Consider the following 16,610-nt stretch of genomic DNA (forward strand, 5'->3'; position numbering starts at 1 on the left):
GAATCCAGGTATTGATAGAGAATATGGAAATTATGAGATATACGCAGATTACTGCAGTGCAATCACACGCAAAATTGTTTGTCATCTTATTGTTTTCTTATCACATCATTACTATTAAAGCCCGAGGAAAATGACAAACTCATTTAAAATGGACGTCATTATCATTAATTGGTTCAAAACTAAAAAATTCTCCATTCGCAAGAAAAGTAAGTCGGAAATGAATTCTGGAATTTGTTCTTTGGGAAATTGTTCGAGCGGTTAATTTTCCTCGCGAGAATTTAAAGTTCGTGAAAATTTTTGTAAACAAAAGATGGAGAAAAATAACAAGTTTCCTAATCTTTCTCCCTAACCCTCCCGGCGACCTCACTTGCTCGATATGACCTGAAACAAAGGCGCCGAATGAAAAAAATTGCGATCCCGTATGAAAAAAACCCGTTGAAGGCCTCTTCCCCAATCACGTGGCCATTGTTTCCCCGCATTTGCATTCCCCTCATCGCCCAGCAAAGAATCACCGACAACAGTGATCTTAGACGCCCTCTATGGTCATCCCCTCATTCATCATAGGTGAATACAACTTTGGCAGGATGTTAAACTCCATCACAATTACCTCCGACGCTAATATCCTTATTGCTGCAATTGTCCTTACTGCCATTGATGCCTCCTCCCTTCACACCTACATCCCTCAAGAAGAAGACCTCAAAACTTTAAGATACTCCTTCTGCCAACAACCAACACCCGCACCCAACATTGAGGTGAGAACCGGAGAGATGGGACCCCTCTCATGCCCAGTCTCCACTCTTCCCTCCCCTCTCGAACACATCACATCCTACCCCCCTCAAGTGGGTAGTTTGCAACGAGTGAAGTACATGGTATAGCACCTTACATACTACCCTCAAGATGGTAGTATGTAAGGTGTTATATTATGTACTTCACTCGAGGACAGGACACGTTACATATACATACATACACACACACATATAGATAATATCAACACTTTCAACTTTACTCAAAGAGGATTCTGATTTGACTGCTTTATCTGCTCCTCTCTTGACTTGTGTTTCGAACGATACTTCGATGCAGACATGGGATTAATGCGAGGCATATGCTGCCGCGTGTTGTAGGCCTCCACGGAGTGGAGCTCAGAAGGATAAGAGATTGAGTGTAAGGGGTTCGGGCGAAGGGCGCCCGCGGATGCGTCATAAATAGCGTTCGTTAGGCACCCAAGTGGTTCAGCCGCGACAGTTAGGCACGTGACGTGGCGGAGGGGGAGGGAAAGGGCTGAGGAATGGTGAAAGGGGATGCTGGAACGTGAAACAGGGCGTCGGGGGGTAGGGGGCGACGTGTGGGCAGTCGGGGAGGTTTTTGGGGCGGGGGCATTTCGCCGGAAGTCACCGGCCAATGACATACCAACAGCATGCTTCCGCAGACGCCAATCCAGCAACCTACTCTACATCAAGTCCCTCTTCATCTCTGCGTACTTCCTTCGTCTTCCTTATCTCGTCTAACACCCCTATTCTATTCCTGCCCTTTCCTCGTTTGCCCGGGTTCAAATCCCGGCGGTGTTCAATATTTTTCAGAGGTATCTCGATCCCTACTTGAGGTGCTTTTTGGAGGGCACTTTGAGTGAGTACGCCGTCCTTCGGATGGGACGTTAAGCTGCGGCTCCCTTGGCGCCTTTCGTAAAGACTAGGCTAATGCCGACGCCGGGTTTCTCTCCACTCTTCAACCTTTCCTATCCATCGCTAATGGTGGAAATGACCTTAGCTGTCGGTCGCTCCCCTAAATACTACTACTACTCGTTTGCCTAACATTCTTCCCTCTATTACAGTATTCAACATCCCACTGCCGGTCAATACCCCCTTCAGCCATTTTTCCTGCCTCCATAGGATTTCTCCCAACAAACCCCTCTCTTCGCCCACCATACCAAGCACTTCCTCGTTTGTTTTCTTCTCTGTCCATTTCACCTTCTCCGTTCTTCTCCACACCCACATTTCAAAAGCCTCCAGTCTACGTCTATCCTCCTGCTTCAATGACCACGTTTCCGCGCCGTACATAGCTACGCTCCATCTCAAAGTTTTTACGAGTCTTTTCTTAATATCCCTACCCAACGTCCCTGTCATCAACTCCCTCCGCCTTGTGAAAACCTCTTTGCCAAGCGCAATTCTTCTCCTTACGTCCCTACTACTTTGACCGAGTTGGTCCGAAATACTTCCGAGATACGTAGACTGTTCTACCTGCTCTAACTTTTGCCCTCCTATTTTAATGTTTAGCTTAGCTTAGCCTATTTCTTTCTGGAAAATCGCATAACCTTTGTTTTATTAATATTGATTCTCATCCCATACCTGTCGCACTGAATTTCCAATTCAATCAGCAATTCTTGCAGCCCCTTGGCTGACTGACAAACTAAAGCTTGTTCATCAGAAAAACCTAACTGATTTTACGAATTCCCCGCCCACTTTCATTCCTACCTCCTTTTAATCCCAGGGAAAAATGAAAAAATGATCTAATAGCCAAATGTAGTGTTTTTAGTTTGAAGTGGGTCTCGGAGGGATGCTAGAATGGAGACACTATAGCATTTGTTATAGGGAGTGTTGTGGTGTGAGTTGTGCGTCGGGATCGGGAGCATCCCAGACAGGGACGATTGTTTGCAGGAAGTGCAGACAGTAAATATGCGGAATTTAAGGGAGGTTTGTTTTGGGTATGTCAGGTTGGGCTCCGTTAGGAGATACAAGGTATCGCTGTGCTGCTGTATAGTATGTAGCAACTCAAAATGCATCTTCAATCCCAGGAAAATACGGATGATAATAGTAATTTCTCGTATTTATATTCTAATTTGAAGTGAAAACATGCTCAAATTTGATTGTTTTTACGTCTTTTTAATGGTAATATCAAATAAATAGAAAAATGCGGATGTGGTTTTAAATGTTGTTTCTAATGAACTTTTGAGATGATTTAAAAAATACCAACCCATAAGTACGCTCAAAAACTACATTATGAGGTATCTGTACGCCAGTAAACATACGTATATGTCTCCAATGATTTTTTGCTTCAATTAAAATTATGAATTTTCTAAGAAAGTACTATTTTAGTTTTAGCAGGGTCCCAATTAAGATTTGTTTCATTGAACATGATTACCACTTATTCCCCGAGTCACCGTTAGGCAGCTTTCGTTCTATAATTATTATTTTTACATTCATCTCTTCTCAGCAGTAGATTTTTTAATGATTACATTTTGAAAAGCCGACCATATCCACCGTAAAGTGGATATGGTTGGCTTAATTCTAAGCATATTAATTTTAATTTAATCTCGAAAGAATCGCCAAAACGTATTTTCTCCTCATCATTCTTCTTATTTATAATTTTAAGACGCACCTTCTTACCTTCGTGACACATGCCATTTGGCATCGGATACCGAAGGTTTCCAAATATACTCTGCCGGAAACAAACCCCCTTTGGTGCCTCCTCTCCTTCGTCGCTGCCCCTCAACGTCGGGTCCCCTCATTGGGTCGTGGATTTGAGTGGTTGAATGAATGGGGGAGTTCGGTGGGCATACCTGGTCGAGAATCCATGCCGCAGATCGAATCGGAGACGGCCAGGTTGGTGATGTCGAGTCCGGGTGCTCCTCCCACCTCCACGTAGTCAGGCATTCCCCGCTTATCACACTGCGTGGCGAGTGCGGCGCGGGAGAATAGAAAAGATATGCATTGAAAATATACATAATGCATTTAATAGAATGGTTGGAGGTGTCACTTTGTGGAAGAGATTCATATCGGAAAAGAAAATACTTTGTCCTTCCACATATATTTTATTATACACGACCCAGGTTTCGACTTACTAAGTCATCATCACCTGATTGTGACTTTGTAAGTCGTTGGTAACACGATCTGGGTCGTGTTTAATAAAAAATATATGCGTAATAACTAAGTATTTTTTCCGATATACTCCATTGATATTCATATGCTTGAGTTCTTCAGTTGAATATATTTCTATTAAGTCCTGGGTCCAAATCTAAATATACTGCACTCATCAATAATTTAGCACTTAAGATTATTAAAAAACTATACAATGTGTCCTTTCATCGGCAATTTGATAATCATAAAACTCAGCGTTTTTTTGTGTCGGCAATTTGAAGCATAGTTATATAGTGAAATCAGGTAGTGTCACTTCTCTGTACTTTCTAGCCGGTTTCAATTTAATAATCTGTGGATATTTGATGGGGAGGCGCGAGAAAGTATGTTTTCACAAGTGAAATGGTCGAAGCATGGATTTTGATCACAACTCCGTATTAGTATTCTCACATCGATATTGACTATCATTAGAAGTCCTGGATTTGTAAAGGAAATATTATCTCTAGCACTATTGAGTGGCTTAAATTTTCATTCATAGTAAAAGTACTGTGAATGGAGAGACTGGGGAATTGTAGACGGGGTTGAAATCGCGTTAGTTTTGATTCGCGTCTCATCAATGAGTTACGTTGAAAAACGTTTCGTTCGAATGCCTCTCCGCTCGAGTAAAAGCTTTTTAGTTTCACTGTGATTTGAAAATTCAAAGCATTCACAGCGGCACATTGATTTCCTCTGAACAATGGGTTATTCTCGTACGTATTATTCTTAACTGTGCGCTGGAGGAAATAAAACTTGATGTATGCTGTTCGGTTTGTAAATGGAGGTCAACAATACCATGATTTTGCCCTCCAGCTTCAATGCGAAAACTCAAATTCCCAGCTTCCATTCCAACGAATTCAAGTTGCGGGCATAACGGTCTCTTCGGAAACAAATTCCAAACAATATTTTTGCGGCAGATGTTTCAATGGCTTTTGTCAATATGTTTCGATTGATAGGTTACTTCATAAACACTGCCGGTGCTGCCTGGTAATCCAGCTGAACGCATTCATCCACAGGGCGCACGATTTTATCTTCAAACCCGCCTCACTTCACTTGAAATGAGGAATAGAAATTAAAGGTTTGAGTAGGCTTGCAAATTAAGGCGACAGAAAAGATATGAACCTAAAGATTTATAATAACAGTGAAAATGTGTGTAAAATATAAAATAAGTAATAAATTTATTCAAATAAAAAATAATTGCTTTTGTTTAATGTCCAGATAAAATTGAGTAAGGGAAAAAATGTTGGATGGAGGATGGGAGAGGGGGGGGGAAGACCGCAGAGGGGGAGGGAGGGATTAATTAAGTGCGGAAAGCGTTCGACCTCCGAAGAAGTGCTTTGGCGTCGAATTGAGTGGCGTCGATGGGTGGGAATTTGAAGGAAATGACTCTAGTGTCGGACAAACTGATTCTTTGCGACGAATACACGAAATGTTGGCTTATGAAACTACCTACTTGAATGAAGATTTCCAATAATTATGTTGTTGAAATAAATACAATTATAATACCTCATATAAGTAACGCTGAAATATTTGCATATTTAATTTATCATAATAATTATAAAATATTTTGCATGTAAACGTTTTACCTGATTATTTACAATAAAACCAGTGTATTCTGCTTATTAAAAGTGCTAAAGATATTACAGTGGTGATTTCTAACTATTTAGTTATAATCTTCAATTTTAATCCTATTGGCTAAGCATTTGAAAAACAACATTGGCGCACCCAACTTTAATTTATGGTGGTATCAGTTAATCGGCTCGTGCCAGGCGTCAATTTATTATTAAACGGTAATTAATTTAATTTTTCATTAGTGTGCATAACGCCATTCAGGAGCAGTGAAGTCATTCCGTATGAAAACAACCAATTTTAAATCAAATGGTTTCTCAACCATTATAGGATAGCAGAGATTATAGGAGCGATAGTTATGGAGTAATATTCAGCAGAGGAGAAGGGAACCAGCGAGGGGTGGGAGTAGCAGACGACAAAAAGAAAAGAAGAGGCGTAGTAGAATAAAACAGGAGAGAGATAGAATGTTAATAGCAGGGCTTGGCTAGTATTCAGGTCTTATCGCAGATATATAATCATGGGTGAAAAAATTGAGTTCACAAGCAACCATAAAAAATAGTTGTAGGTGTCTCCGGAAGGAAGCAATTTGTGTTGATAGTTGCATCCAGGCTCGTTAGACACTAGCGAGCAAGCTTTTAGGTGGGAGCTAAAATGTAAGCAAGGCGCCTAGTGAAAAGGCATCTTGAGTTTGGTGAAGCCCTACGCGATTTTACTGCCATCTACATATGTAACTAAGAATAAGGAATAAACAGATGATGTTCAAATGTAAATATTTTGATATTTGAGATAGCTTGTGCAAATATTAGTGTGTAGTTTAGCTTGTGCAAAACCGCTTTATGGTTTTCCAGTTATTCCGAGTTCAGTTTACGATTCATTCGGCAGTCTTTTAGTAAAGTTTTCTACTTATTTCTTTTTCTGTTCTTGTTTTAGTAAATTGGGCGATTTTTGTACTAGCATCGTATTAATTTTCACTTATACCGGACTTTATTTAAATCTTCATGGGTTATCCCTTTTTTAAATTTTGCTTTAATTATAAGGGGATGCAGTATTATATTTCAATAACTATAAACGTTTTATCTTATTGCATAATATTTTACTCCAGGGTAATTTTTCGGTCATTAGTACTTGTTAGTAATTATTTTCAGATATGCTTTGGTTCGTGTGTAGTTCATTTATATTCATGTGTACTTTTCTTGCTAAATGCTTCATATTTTTAGGTGAAGTTTATTATCAATAAAATATTCATCCTACAATTAGTATTTGTCGGAGCTTTTTCATTTTGGTTGGTTTTATTACTTTGTGGTCCCGCGTTGTGAAGCGGTGTGGCTCTTTTTGCAAATATTTATGATTTATGATTGCACATTTGGACTCATGCAGATAGCTATATTTTTAATAAGGGAATTACTATAAGCTTAGACTCTCAAAATACTACATTAAGCTTGAATATTATCTTCCGTGATGCTTATATACCAAAATAGGATTCAACAAGCACAAAAACGAGGCATGGGTACAAATACAATGGTAAAGACAATGTTCTTAGTCATGAAATAAAGCACAAAACAAAGAAATATGTTCTTACATCTACATTTCAAATATCTGTATCCAATAACTTGATAAAATAAAGTCATAAAAGAATTACACTACACTCATGCGGACGACGCCAAATTTCTCTTGCCTTAGGAAAGCTCCGCCTTTTCCCATCTCGCTTTAACAGAGCCCTTCGTTTTTTCGATGAGTAAAATTAAAATCTCTCAAAAAAATAACCGATGTTATTGTGATGTGCGAGAAAATGGAAAGGTGAAATCGGTGCAGTGTACAGGAAAGAGGAATCACTTCGATGAAGTAAATAGGGATAACTCCGTGCAAACAATCAAATATGAGTATAGGTTGGGTCCAGGAAAACATTAATGCCAGTGAAAAAGACATTATTGAAATGGATATCAAATAAGGACGTGGGAATAGATAATATCACCAAATAACTACTTGATTCAGGAAAATTTTGTTTAATGGGCTAATTCATAGTACGCATTATGAGAACGGATTTGGCCGGACTACTTTATTAAATCAGTGTTAATTCCTGTTCAAAAAAAGATAAAGGAAAGTAATATATATGTGAGGACTAATGTATAATTTCGCACGGAGCTAAAGTGGTGGTAAGGATCATCAATAAGAGAATGGAAAGTAGGGAAAATGATAACATAGAGGATGGAGATAAGCGTGATGCCAATGCAGGAATGAGGTCACTAATAGAGAGGAAAATGTATGCATTAGTCTTTTCTTAACTTTCGAGAACGTATTCGATAGAGTTCATTGGTCGAATTAGCGAAAACATTAGGAAACATAGGAGTGGGACTCGCGGCTTGTACCTCTCCTTGACTTGAGCAGCGGACTGAGTGTATCTGGCGGAGATTCGGGATGTGCAGTACCGTCCAGAAAGGAGAAGCAAGCAAGGCTACCCGCTATCACATTTGCTTTTCAACTTACTTGCGAAATAAATGGCTAAAGAGGAGGCAAGGGGAAGAACTAGAAATAGGAATGAAAATTGGCGTGGAATTAATAACTGTATCTCGATTTGCTGATGATCGCGCTTTAGTTGGGCAGTCAGACAGCGGGTTCCTTTCAATGCCGGTCGAAATAAAAAAATCAAGTTTTATAGGTGTGGGAATCTATGCAAACAGAACCACGGTTTAAGGTTTAGAGAAAGAGGAAGTTGAACGTTAAATTAAGAGAGCTACTACAGAAGGAGGTGGACAGGAAGGTTTTCCGAACCATGGAGGAAAAAGCAGGATTAAATGATGGGGGCGTTGAGTAAGAATGTCATGGAAAGACGCGTGGAGACTTTGATATGGAACGTGGTTTTTCACGGCGCGGAAATGTTACCAATGTTTGGAAGATGAGAGACGTAGGCGGGAGGTTTTCTGAGATGTGTGTGTGTGTGTGTGGAGAAGGATGGAATGGAATGGATGTGAAGGGAAGCGGATGGAGAAGTACTCTGCAAGGTGGTGAAGAGAGAGAGAGAGAGAGAGAGAGAGAGAGAGAGAGATAGGGTTGCTGGGGTACCTCCACAGGAGGCAGGAGAGATAGATGCTGGGCATTTTAATTGGGGATGGAGCATTGAAAAATGTTCCAGAATTGGGGGGGGGGATGAAAAGGATGGAATCGAAGGGATTGAATGAAGGGAGGTGAAATATGTACACGTAATTGAATAAGTTTTTATTGAAGTGTGGTGTGAAGTTGTGTCCCATTAGGCGTAAATATACAGCGGTGCTCAATATGGTTCAATTCATAACGTCACTTAAATGGTAAAAACAAATAAATTAAAGCTCGTCCTTAATATAAGCTAACCTTAGTCTTCCTAGTACTTTGCTCGAAGCATCTTATTTTTGAGTTACCTTCTAGAATCTAGGCATTTTAATGCTGCTGCAAAAAGTGAAAACAAGATTCGGTGGTTCATAATAAATTTGCTTTGTTGTAAAATAGAAAGATGTTGCCTTCATTTTCCTCATTTTCGAGATAGTTTATTTAATTGGAAGACTTAATAAGTAGGATTTGAAAGTACCTTAAATTTACTTAGTAGAATGAGGTATTTTCGGATTTGAAAGGTTTATTAAATGAACCGAGTTCGCAGTCATTAAATGCTATTTCCTTCAATAACATTTTAAAAGACCTCTTTCCCAAAATGGTGAAACAACGACTGCATTAGACTTGTATCCAGAGAGTGTTTTCGCTCCATACTTGGGGCGTTTCAATAAAATATTAATATCAAGGTAAAATATCTCAAAACGGGTACCAGCATAGTATTTTAAAACTTGCACGATAAATTCTGCAAATTTCATTTAGTGATATACCATACGTTTGACAGACCATCATATATCTGTAATAATGGCAACGTGAAAGAATTTACGATGACAAGTTAAAAGAGGTCTTATTTAATTATATTCTCACTGAATACTATAATAATGGCGTAAAGACCCTAAATGCATTTTTTAAGTTGTTTGACTAGTTTGGCTGTATGCTCTTTATTATCAGTTTCCAGGGTGTGCTTTCTTCACAGTGCAATTAGTGAGCCGTTCACACGACGGGTAGTCGTCAAAATTGTGCCGTCAGTTTTCGTATTAATCCTTGACTTTCAAATTTCTCTTATTATCTCATAATGATCCCTCGAACTGTAATTGCTCCTCGGCCGTAATCTGCATGGTCCATTACTTTTTCTATATTTGGATGAAATTAAATTGGACCTCACGCATTATAGCTACACATTTTCTCGTACTTTCGCTTTCTGAAAAAAATCATGAAGATTATTTTCGATTTCATCTCTCGAGTAAATTCAGAGGATCATATTGTTTTCATACAGTTGTGTGCTATTGGAGGTATTAGTTTTGGAATGGGAGGAATTGTGGTTGTTGGGAGAAATTCGAAGGCAGAACAAGGGGATGCTGGGCAAATTGGGAGGCTATGGGATGCCGAAGGATGGGAATGATAGCGGAAGGAGTGCTTGGGAAGCAAGGTAGAGGGAAATAATAGGCATTTAAGATGGAATTAAAGAGGAGGGAAAATATGCCGAGCTGAAGAATGAGGTGTTGCAATATGTATTCCGGGGTGTAGGGATATTTCGCGTCACGTTAGTTTAAGCTTAGGACTGGAGTAATGGGTGGTCTTAGGTCAAAAACTTAATCCATGGGGGTGAATTTCTAAATGCTATGCCACGTGTATTTATATGACAATTTTGCCTTGCATTGTATTTCATTACAATTTTCAGAACTTTATGCAATATATCATTTCCATAAATGAAGAAAATATATTTTATTCGCTTTCAAATTGGAAAACAACTAAAGGCTCACTGTTTCATATCCCAGGTGTTATAAACTTATAGCAATTCTCTTTGACTGTCTTGCATCGTGTTTAATTGTCAGCTTAAAAATAGGTTAACTTCAGCAAACTTAATATGAAGCACACTGATCACCAAAACTATTTAAAAAGAAGAGGAAAAGTTATATAATTACAAATAGTGTAACCTAAATTAGGTAACACAAGTGTAAATAAATAAGAATAAATTTTATGTTCACATGCTTCAATATAATTTTGTCAATATTAGAATAAAATGCAGAATGTGTACAAGGTAAGTTAGAACGCTTTTAAGGACGAGTAAAATAGAAAACATAAAATTAGGGCATAGTGAAGAGTAGGCGTATTTTTTCTAGAGTTTCCCTGTGCTCAACAGCGTGTAATATAAACGTGAAATTGAAAAATTATTTACTCCGGCTACGCCTAGCCACATTCCGCCTATTTTAAGAATGATTAGAGATGCGCTCCTTTTCCACGGTTTCATTCCTCTACCCCAGTTATGACTTCTCCCCCGCTGGATATTGCCAAAACTAAATTTGAATACAGAAGGAGTGATCGTAAAGCCATGTTTCCTTTCCGTCGCAGAATAGATATAGGTAAGGTCGTTTTCATTTTTGAGAGAGCATTGTAATTATTGACATTTAAGCCTTTTGACATATTTTAAGTGGAATGAAGGATTTATTCAAGCCCTTGTTTCAGCGAAAAAGTTGGCAAAAATTTTAATGCATTCAATATTAATGTATGCATGAGAAAGAATTCAATTCCTACAATTTGCTTAGCGCGGCAAGTTGAAAAGCTAAGGCAAAAGCATACATTATTTAACTGATAATTTCCATAGTTATTGCTAATTTTTATGAAACATTCATGCAAATAACTTGTTTGCATCAACTGTAATATGTTAATAACACATTGCGTGGTAAATATGCTGAAGAGGATCAATCTTCAATATGCTTAAGAACTTAATTAAATAGATTCCCGAAACAACAGATAAGTAACTGGAAAACGATTTATTACCCCAAGAATATTTCCTCGTGGGAAAATAATTTGAGCTACCATATTTACATATTAGAGAAAAATTGATTTCGGTGGACCCAAAAATGGATGTAGTCCTAAATTTTTTATCCTATCATACAGAATATTAAATTACCATTGCTACCATTAATTATTAAATAAGAAAAATGGTCCTCAATTATTTTAAACAATGATTATTATTTATAAATAATGGTACATACATGAATGAATCCCATGCCAACATTTGTTGCATAAAAGAGAATTTTCTTGTCAAGACGTCAGTGAATTAGATTACTTTCTGGTTGGATTGGTGGAGCTGGTCAATTAATCAATTCTGTAGATTTCAGCACAAGCCTATTGAATCAGCCATGAATTTGTCGGTTTATCAAGCTTAGATCAATGGTAGTTTTTGATTTTTTTAATGGAAGCCATTCAACATGCTCTATTATACATAAATTGAACCCCGTACTTATTCCACTGAGCGTTTTAAGGAATAGACAAGATAGACCAACCAACACGATCTGTGAAATAAAAAAAAATAATTATTTTGTTTAAGTTCCCGTAATATCAGCATTGCCACATCTTCTTCTGTCAGAAAATGGCTTCAATTTGAAATTCTGTAAAAATTCAAATCAACGTAGTCGTTGGGGATTTCGAAATAGTATCGTGAATAATAAAATGCATCCGTTGTTCGTCAAGGAATGAATGTCCCATTTTGGTGCACCGAATGCCACCCATGAAAATAATTAACTCTCTTGAGGCGAATCGGGTAAAAAAATTTGTGTAGTTGTGCGGAAATATATGTGATAACTTGGCTGTGCCGACAGTGTGTACTCCGAGAGTTGTATACCTAGTCACCCAAATTTCAGGTATTTCATCTTCATGAAGTCATTCGCTCGGTAAGATTCAAGGCTTGTCTCTTAAGATATATTGATCATTCATAGCTCGATTGAAATTAAAATTTTATATGGATATGAAAATCGAGCTTTTGTGAAATATATGTGTCTTAGTCTAAATCTTCGCAGTAGGTCTGTTAGCGATTTCAAGAGCACCATGACGCGCAAGGTAGATTTTAGTCACCCTATCCTTCCTTATATTATGGAAAATGCGTATCAGGGTTCAACTATGGCCGACAAACGTGTTTCACCCAAAATTATGCTTAAACTGGAATATTCCAGCCCTGCCGTAAGACTTTGCCAATGGTTGATGGAGGTGGTGGAATCTCTTGAGATTATTACCGTGGAAAACGTCGATTTCATTCTAATTAATAAAGATGATTGAAAGAAATTTTCTGGTGAAGAAACTGAAGGTGAACTCCATCACACGGAAATATCCTCAGCATCCGGTGCCACTTGAAGCCCGAATATCCTTCACTTTACGATCGTGACACAGAAAGCTTTATGAATGGAAAAGTAGTATCTTTTGGAAAACTTAACCCGATATTGTTGCAAGTAAATCACCAGATGACGTATAACTTTTGTGAACTCACCTCAATTGCGGTATCCCTAGGTGACAGCGTCAAAATAATAAGCATCTCAATGTTTTGGAGTCGCCTTGCTTAATGTAATTTCATTCTGAACAAATCGAAAGCTGGATCACAACAGTAGGAAATGTATAGACCTATTTCATGCATTTATTTTAAGCATGAATTATTTTGCCTCAGAGACAGTGGGTGTTCGATAATTTATCGATCCCATTCCTGAGACAGGCGCAGTTTGAAGATGTATATGCCGAGAAAACTACTAATTTAGAGCAGAAGTCATATGTTCGGAAGATGGCAAATGTTCATCTTTATAATTCCCATATTGGGAAGGATTCCAATGGCATGGCTGTCAATGGTAGAGAGAGAAAATGACGAAAACCGGAGCAATGCTTGTGGTGAGGTCGGCTAATATCACCAATATAATTCGAGGGCTAATCAGAAAGCAACTTATATTGTGAGGGGGGATAGAGCCACCATCTTGGTGTCCCTAAACTCAGAACAAATCCAACTGTAGTAGTGTGCAGACTGTGGTTTTTCTACTTTGCGCACTGTGAACTATTAAAATGTGCTCTGCAATAGCAACTCCCTGTGAGGTGCGATCAGTGATTACATTTTTACAGGCAAAAAACGACAAGCCAATTGAATTTCATAGCTAACATTGTTGAAGTGTACGGAGACGGAATAATGAGTGAAGGCGGAGTGTGGCAGTGGTGCATTAGGTTTAAAAATGGCCACAGCACCAATGTTAACACGACGAGGACACCGCAGTGGTCGACCTAGCCTTATGGTGACAGATGAACTGACGGTGAAAATAAAAAATTCGTGAAAATCACCGATTTAAGATTTCGGATCTTACTTCAGAAGTGGCTGGCAACAGAGCGCTTTGACAGTGACGCTGAATTTCATGCTGGTTGATCGATGGTGATTAAAATGTAAGGCGGCGGCAGATTTCTTCAGAGGGGAAATTGAAAATCTTTTGTATCGTTATGATAAATCCTTCAATTTGAATGTCGACGAAGTAGAAAAAGTAGTTTACAAAGGTGCCTTTCAAATGCATACAATAAAACTTTGTATTATCACTAGGTTCATATTTTATTTCAAAACGTACATTACTTTCTGGAAATCCCTCGTAATAATATGACTGGAAATAATCGGTTGTCGTGTTCGAAAGCGGTAGACGAGCTGAACCAGAGGTCTCATCATTAGGCATCAAACGCATGCATTAACTCGCCCGTGAGGGAGGATGTGAGCGGTGTCGTACCTTATGTATGGTCCCGGTCTCGACTTCGGTGTTCCTCTTGTTGGCTCCGATACCCGAAGGCGATTGGTGGATGCTGTTGGAGATGGGCAGTCCTCCGGGTGCCGAGCCCACGCTCAGGGAGAGCACTCGCAACCTCGCGGGGAAGAGGGTGGCGAGGCTGCAGTTGACGGCGCGACCGTAGTTCCTCAGCGTGTACACGTCGGACGTGCCCTCCACCAGGATGTTGCAGGCTTCGGGGGTGAGGCGAGGAGAAAGAGAGAAAGAGTAAGACTCAGCAGGGAGCGGACGACTCGGAGGGTTTATCCAGGCACTACCCCGTTCCACTCAACGAGTGTTGGGATCATGTGCTAATGAAATGAAGCAGAGATGATGTCATGATGCATCGCGGAAGCCTCGTGCTAGGAATATATCGGAATTACTTGGGATATTCATCGGAGAGCGAAGGGAATTTTACCAGGTTGAAACAGTGTTTGCTATACTTTTGGTAAATCCGTATGCTCAGAGAAAGAATAGAATGAAGGGACAAAACAGAAGAACTAGTTGGCTGTCCCTTCGAGGATAAGAGCTATTCAGTCACGTTGGATGTGGTGCCCCGCGTGATTTGCATGCATTTAGAGGCGAGTGGAGTGAAGGCCCAGAATGCACCAAATAAGCTGGTGGATGCCCTTCAGCCAATGGGAGTATCGTCAAATGGCATCATCAAAATGGCGGCCGAAGCAAGCTTCGCTCGTTTTTTCGATCTCCCGCAGAGAGCTCATTAAAAATAATTTCGACTCAATTTCTCCATTGACGTAAGATTGGAAATTAAATATGACGACAATTTCAGCCATTCACCATTGATCCCCGAAATCTGATATTCATTTCTGGTCTTCGACGTGAGTTTCTCTCTACTGTAAATAAGGTTGTTTTTAGAATGGAAATTGAAAATGTGTGCTATGGAACCTAATTAGGATTTTTCAATGCGATGTTGAAAATTCAATATCGTTATATAGTTTTACTCAATAGTTGAGTGGAAGATACGTGGTACACTGCAGTTTCTCTGAGGGGCCACGGGTACGCCGAACAAGTCCGGCCGGATCCAGGGGCGCGCGCGCCGAGTAAATCGTCATCGGAAGCACTCCTCGGTGAGATTAATATTTTACTAGGGTACCTGTGCGTATATGAATCCATTTTTCTGAAACTCCGTTATTTGAAACTCCCTGTACGTTGACGTAGATGAAAGAGGTAAGAATTTTATACACGAAAATGGAAAATCTGGAAGGTGGCTTTGCCGCGGGCATATATCATACACTTCACTTGACACCTTCATTATATTTCCAGTTAAACTCCTTGTTTCCTTCCCTACCATTACGATATCCTATAGCTTTATCATCACCATGGATACATTTATTTTGCTTAATTAACTGCAACAACGCCTAGACTCTATGATTGCTTAGGCTATAATTACGTAATAAATAATTACAAATACGCTCCCTGCAAGCATTTTTTCAAAACGTTAACAGGGAGCGTATTTTGCTGACATACGCCAGTTATAGGGACCAAGCTTTCCGCAAATACTGACCCTGAAGAGGATATATTCGATGCCCCGTCATAAGTAGATGAGTAAGGTACATTTTTCTCGAGGCTGCGCCAAACATTCGGCGGTGTATTGAAACCATTATTGCTACAAAAGAATTCACCCCGCTGTGTGACATACCGCATAAATGTTTTTCTGAACGATTCGCTTGTTGTTCACTTTTCAACAGCATTGCGATCCATTCTCAATCGGGGAAGTTTTCCTTAGTGCGATTACCAATGCAAAGATAAGGCTCAGCCAGTTTGAGTGAACTCGTCATTATTTACAATGCAACGATTTCATTGTGTAAAAAATCAGTCACTTCGAACCCCGGTCAAGGCGAATCATTTTTACACTCTAATATTGTTGCACTGTAATGCACATTTAGCGGATGACTCCCTTAAAAGTTACTGTCCTGTCCCGCAGTTCCTTGGAATTTGTCATTTACGGTGCCGGAAGTCTTAAAGCAAACATTATTCCTCCAATCCGCGCGAGATTCGGTCTAACTGCACATCAAAAATAGAGCGTAAAAACTGCTTGGATTTTCATAAATGTGTTTGGATTTTAATTCGTGCAAGATGAATTATGAGATTTCGGAATGCTGAGTTCGACTGGAAAACAAATCAAGAGGGTGCGAGTCATATTGCCGCGGAATACCATGATTGCACATCCTTTCCTTTCTCTGCCACATCGAATGCTTCGATTTCCCTCCTGAAACGTCACCCGTGATGTGTGTGGTATATATAGTACATTGGTGATCATCCTTGTGGGTCTGGGTATAGTATTGCGATAGACTGCGGTACTACGGTACCAAAGTCATCATAATGCACAAGTCCATGACTTAGCAGGGACCTCTTGATGTGCAGAGACCTATTACAATGCTGCCGAGTGACTTGGAAGACTATGATATGTATTTTCCGTTTCCAATAGTTGTTCAAGGCCCCTCATAACTTTTCGTATTTCTGAGGCAGAGGCCACGGGGGCATGGGGAGAGTATGATAG

The 16,610-nt window shown here is 39.5% G+C and overlaps 1 protein-coding gene across 1 annotated transcript in view; it reads right to left on the bottom strand.

Annotated features, from left to right (window-relative positions):
• Positions 1-16,610, bottom strand: part of LOC139694767 (corticotropin-releasing factor-binding protein) — a 144,109-nt gene that overhangs the window by 4,050 nt on the left and 123,449 nt on the right. Inside the window, exons 5-6 of the mRNA XM_071593279.1 lie at positions 14,054-14,283; positions 3,554-3,662 (exon numbers count right to left, since the gene is read on the bottom strand). Coding sequence (XP_071449380.1) covers positions 3,554-3,662; positions 14,054-14,283 — 339 coding nt within the window. The remainder of the gene's footprint in view (positions 1-3,553; positions 3,663-14,053; positions 14,284-16,610) is intronic.

This window comes from Hetaerina americana, unplaced genomic scaffold (genome assembly GCF_022747635.1).
Source record: "Hetaerina americana unplaced genomic scaffold, ioHetAmer1.1.p SCAF_54, whole genome shotgun sequence".
Classification (NCBI taxonomy): domain Eukaryota; kingdom Metazoa; phylum Arthropoda; class Insecta; order Odonata; family Calopterygidae; genus Hetaerina; species Hetaerina americana.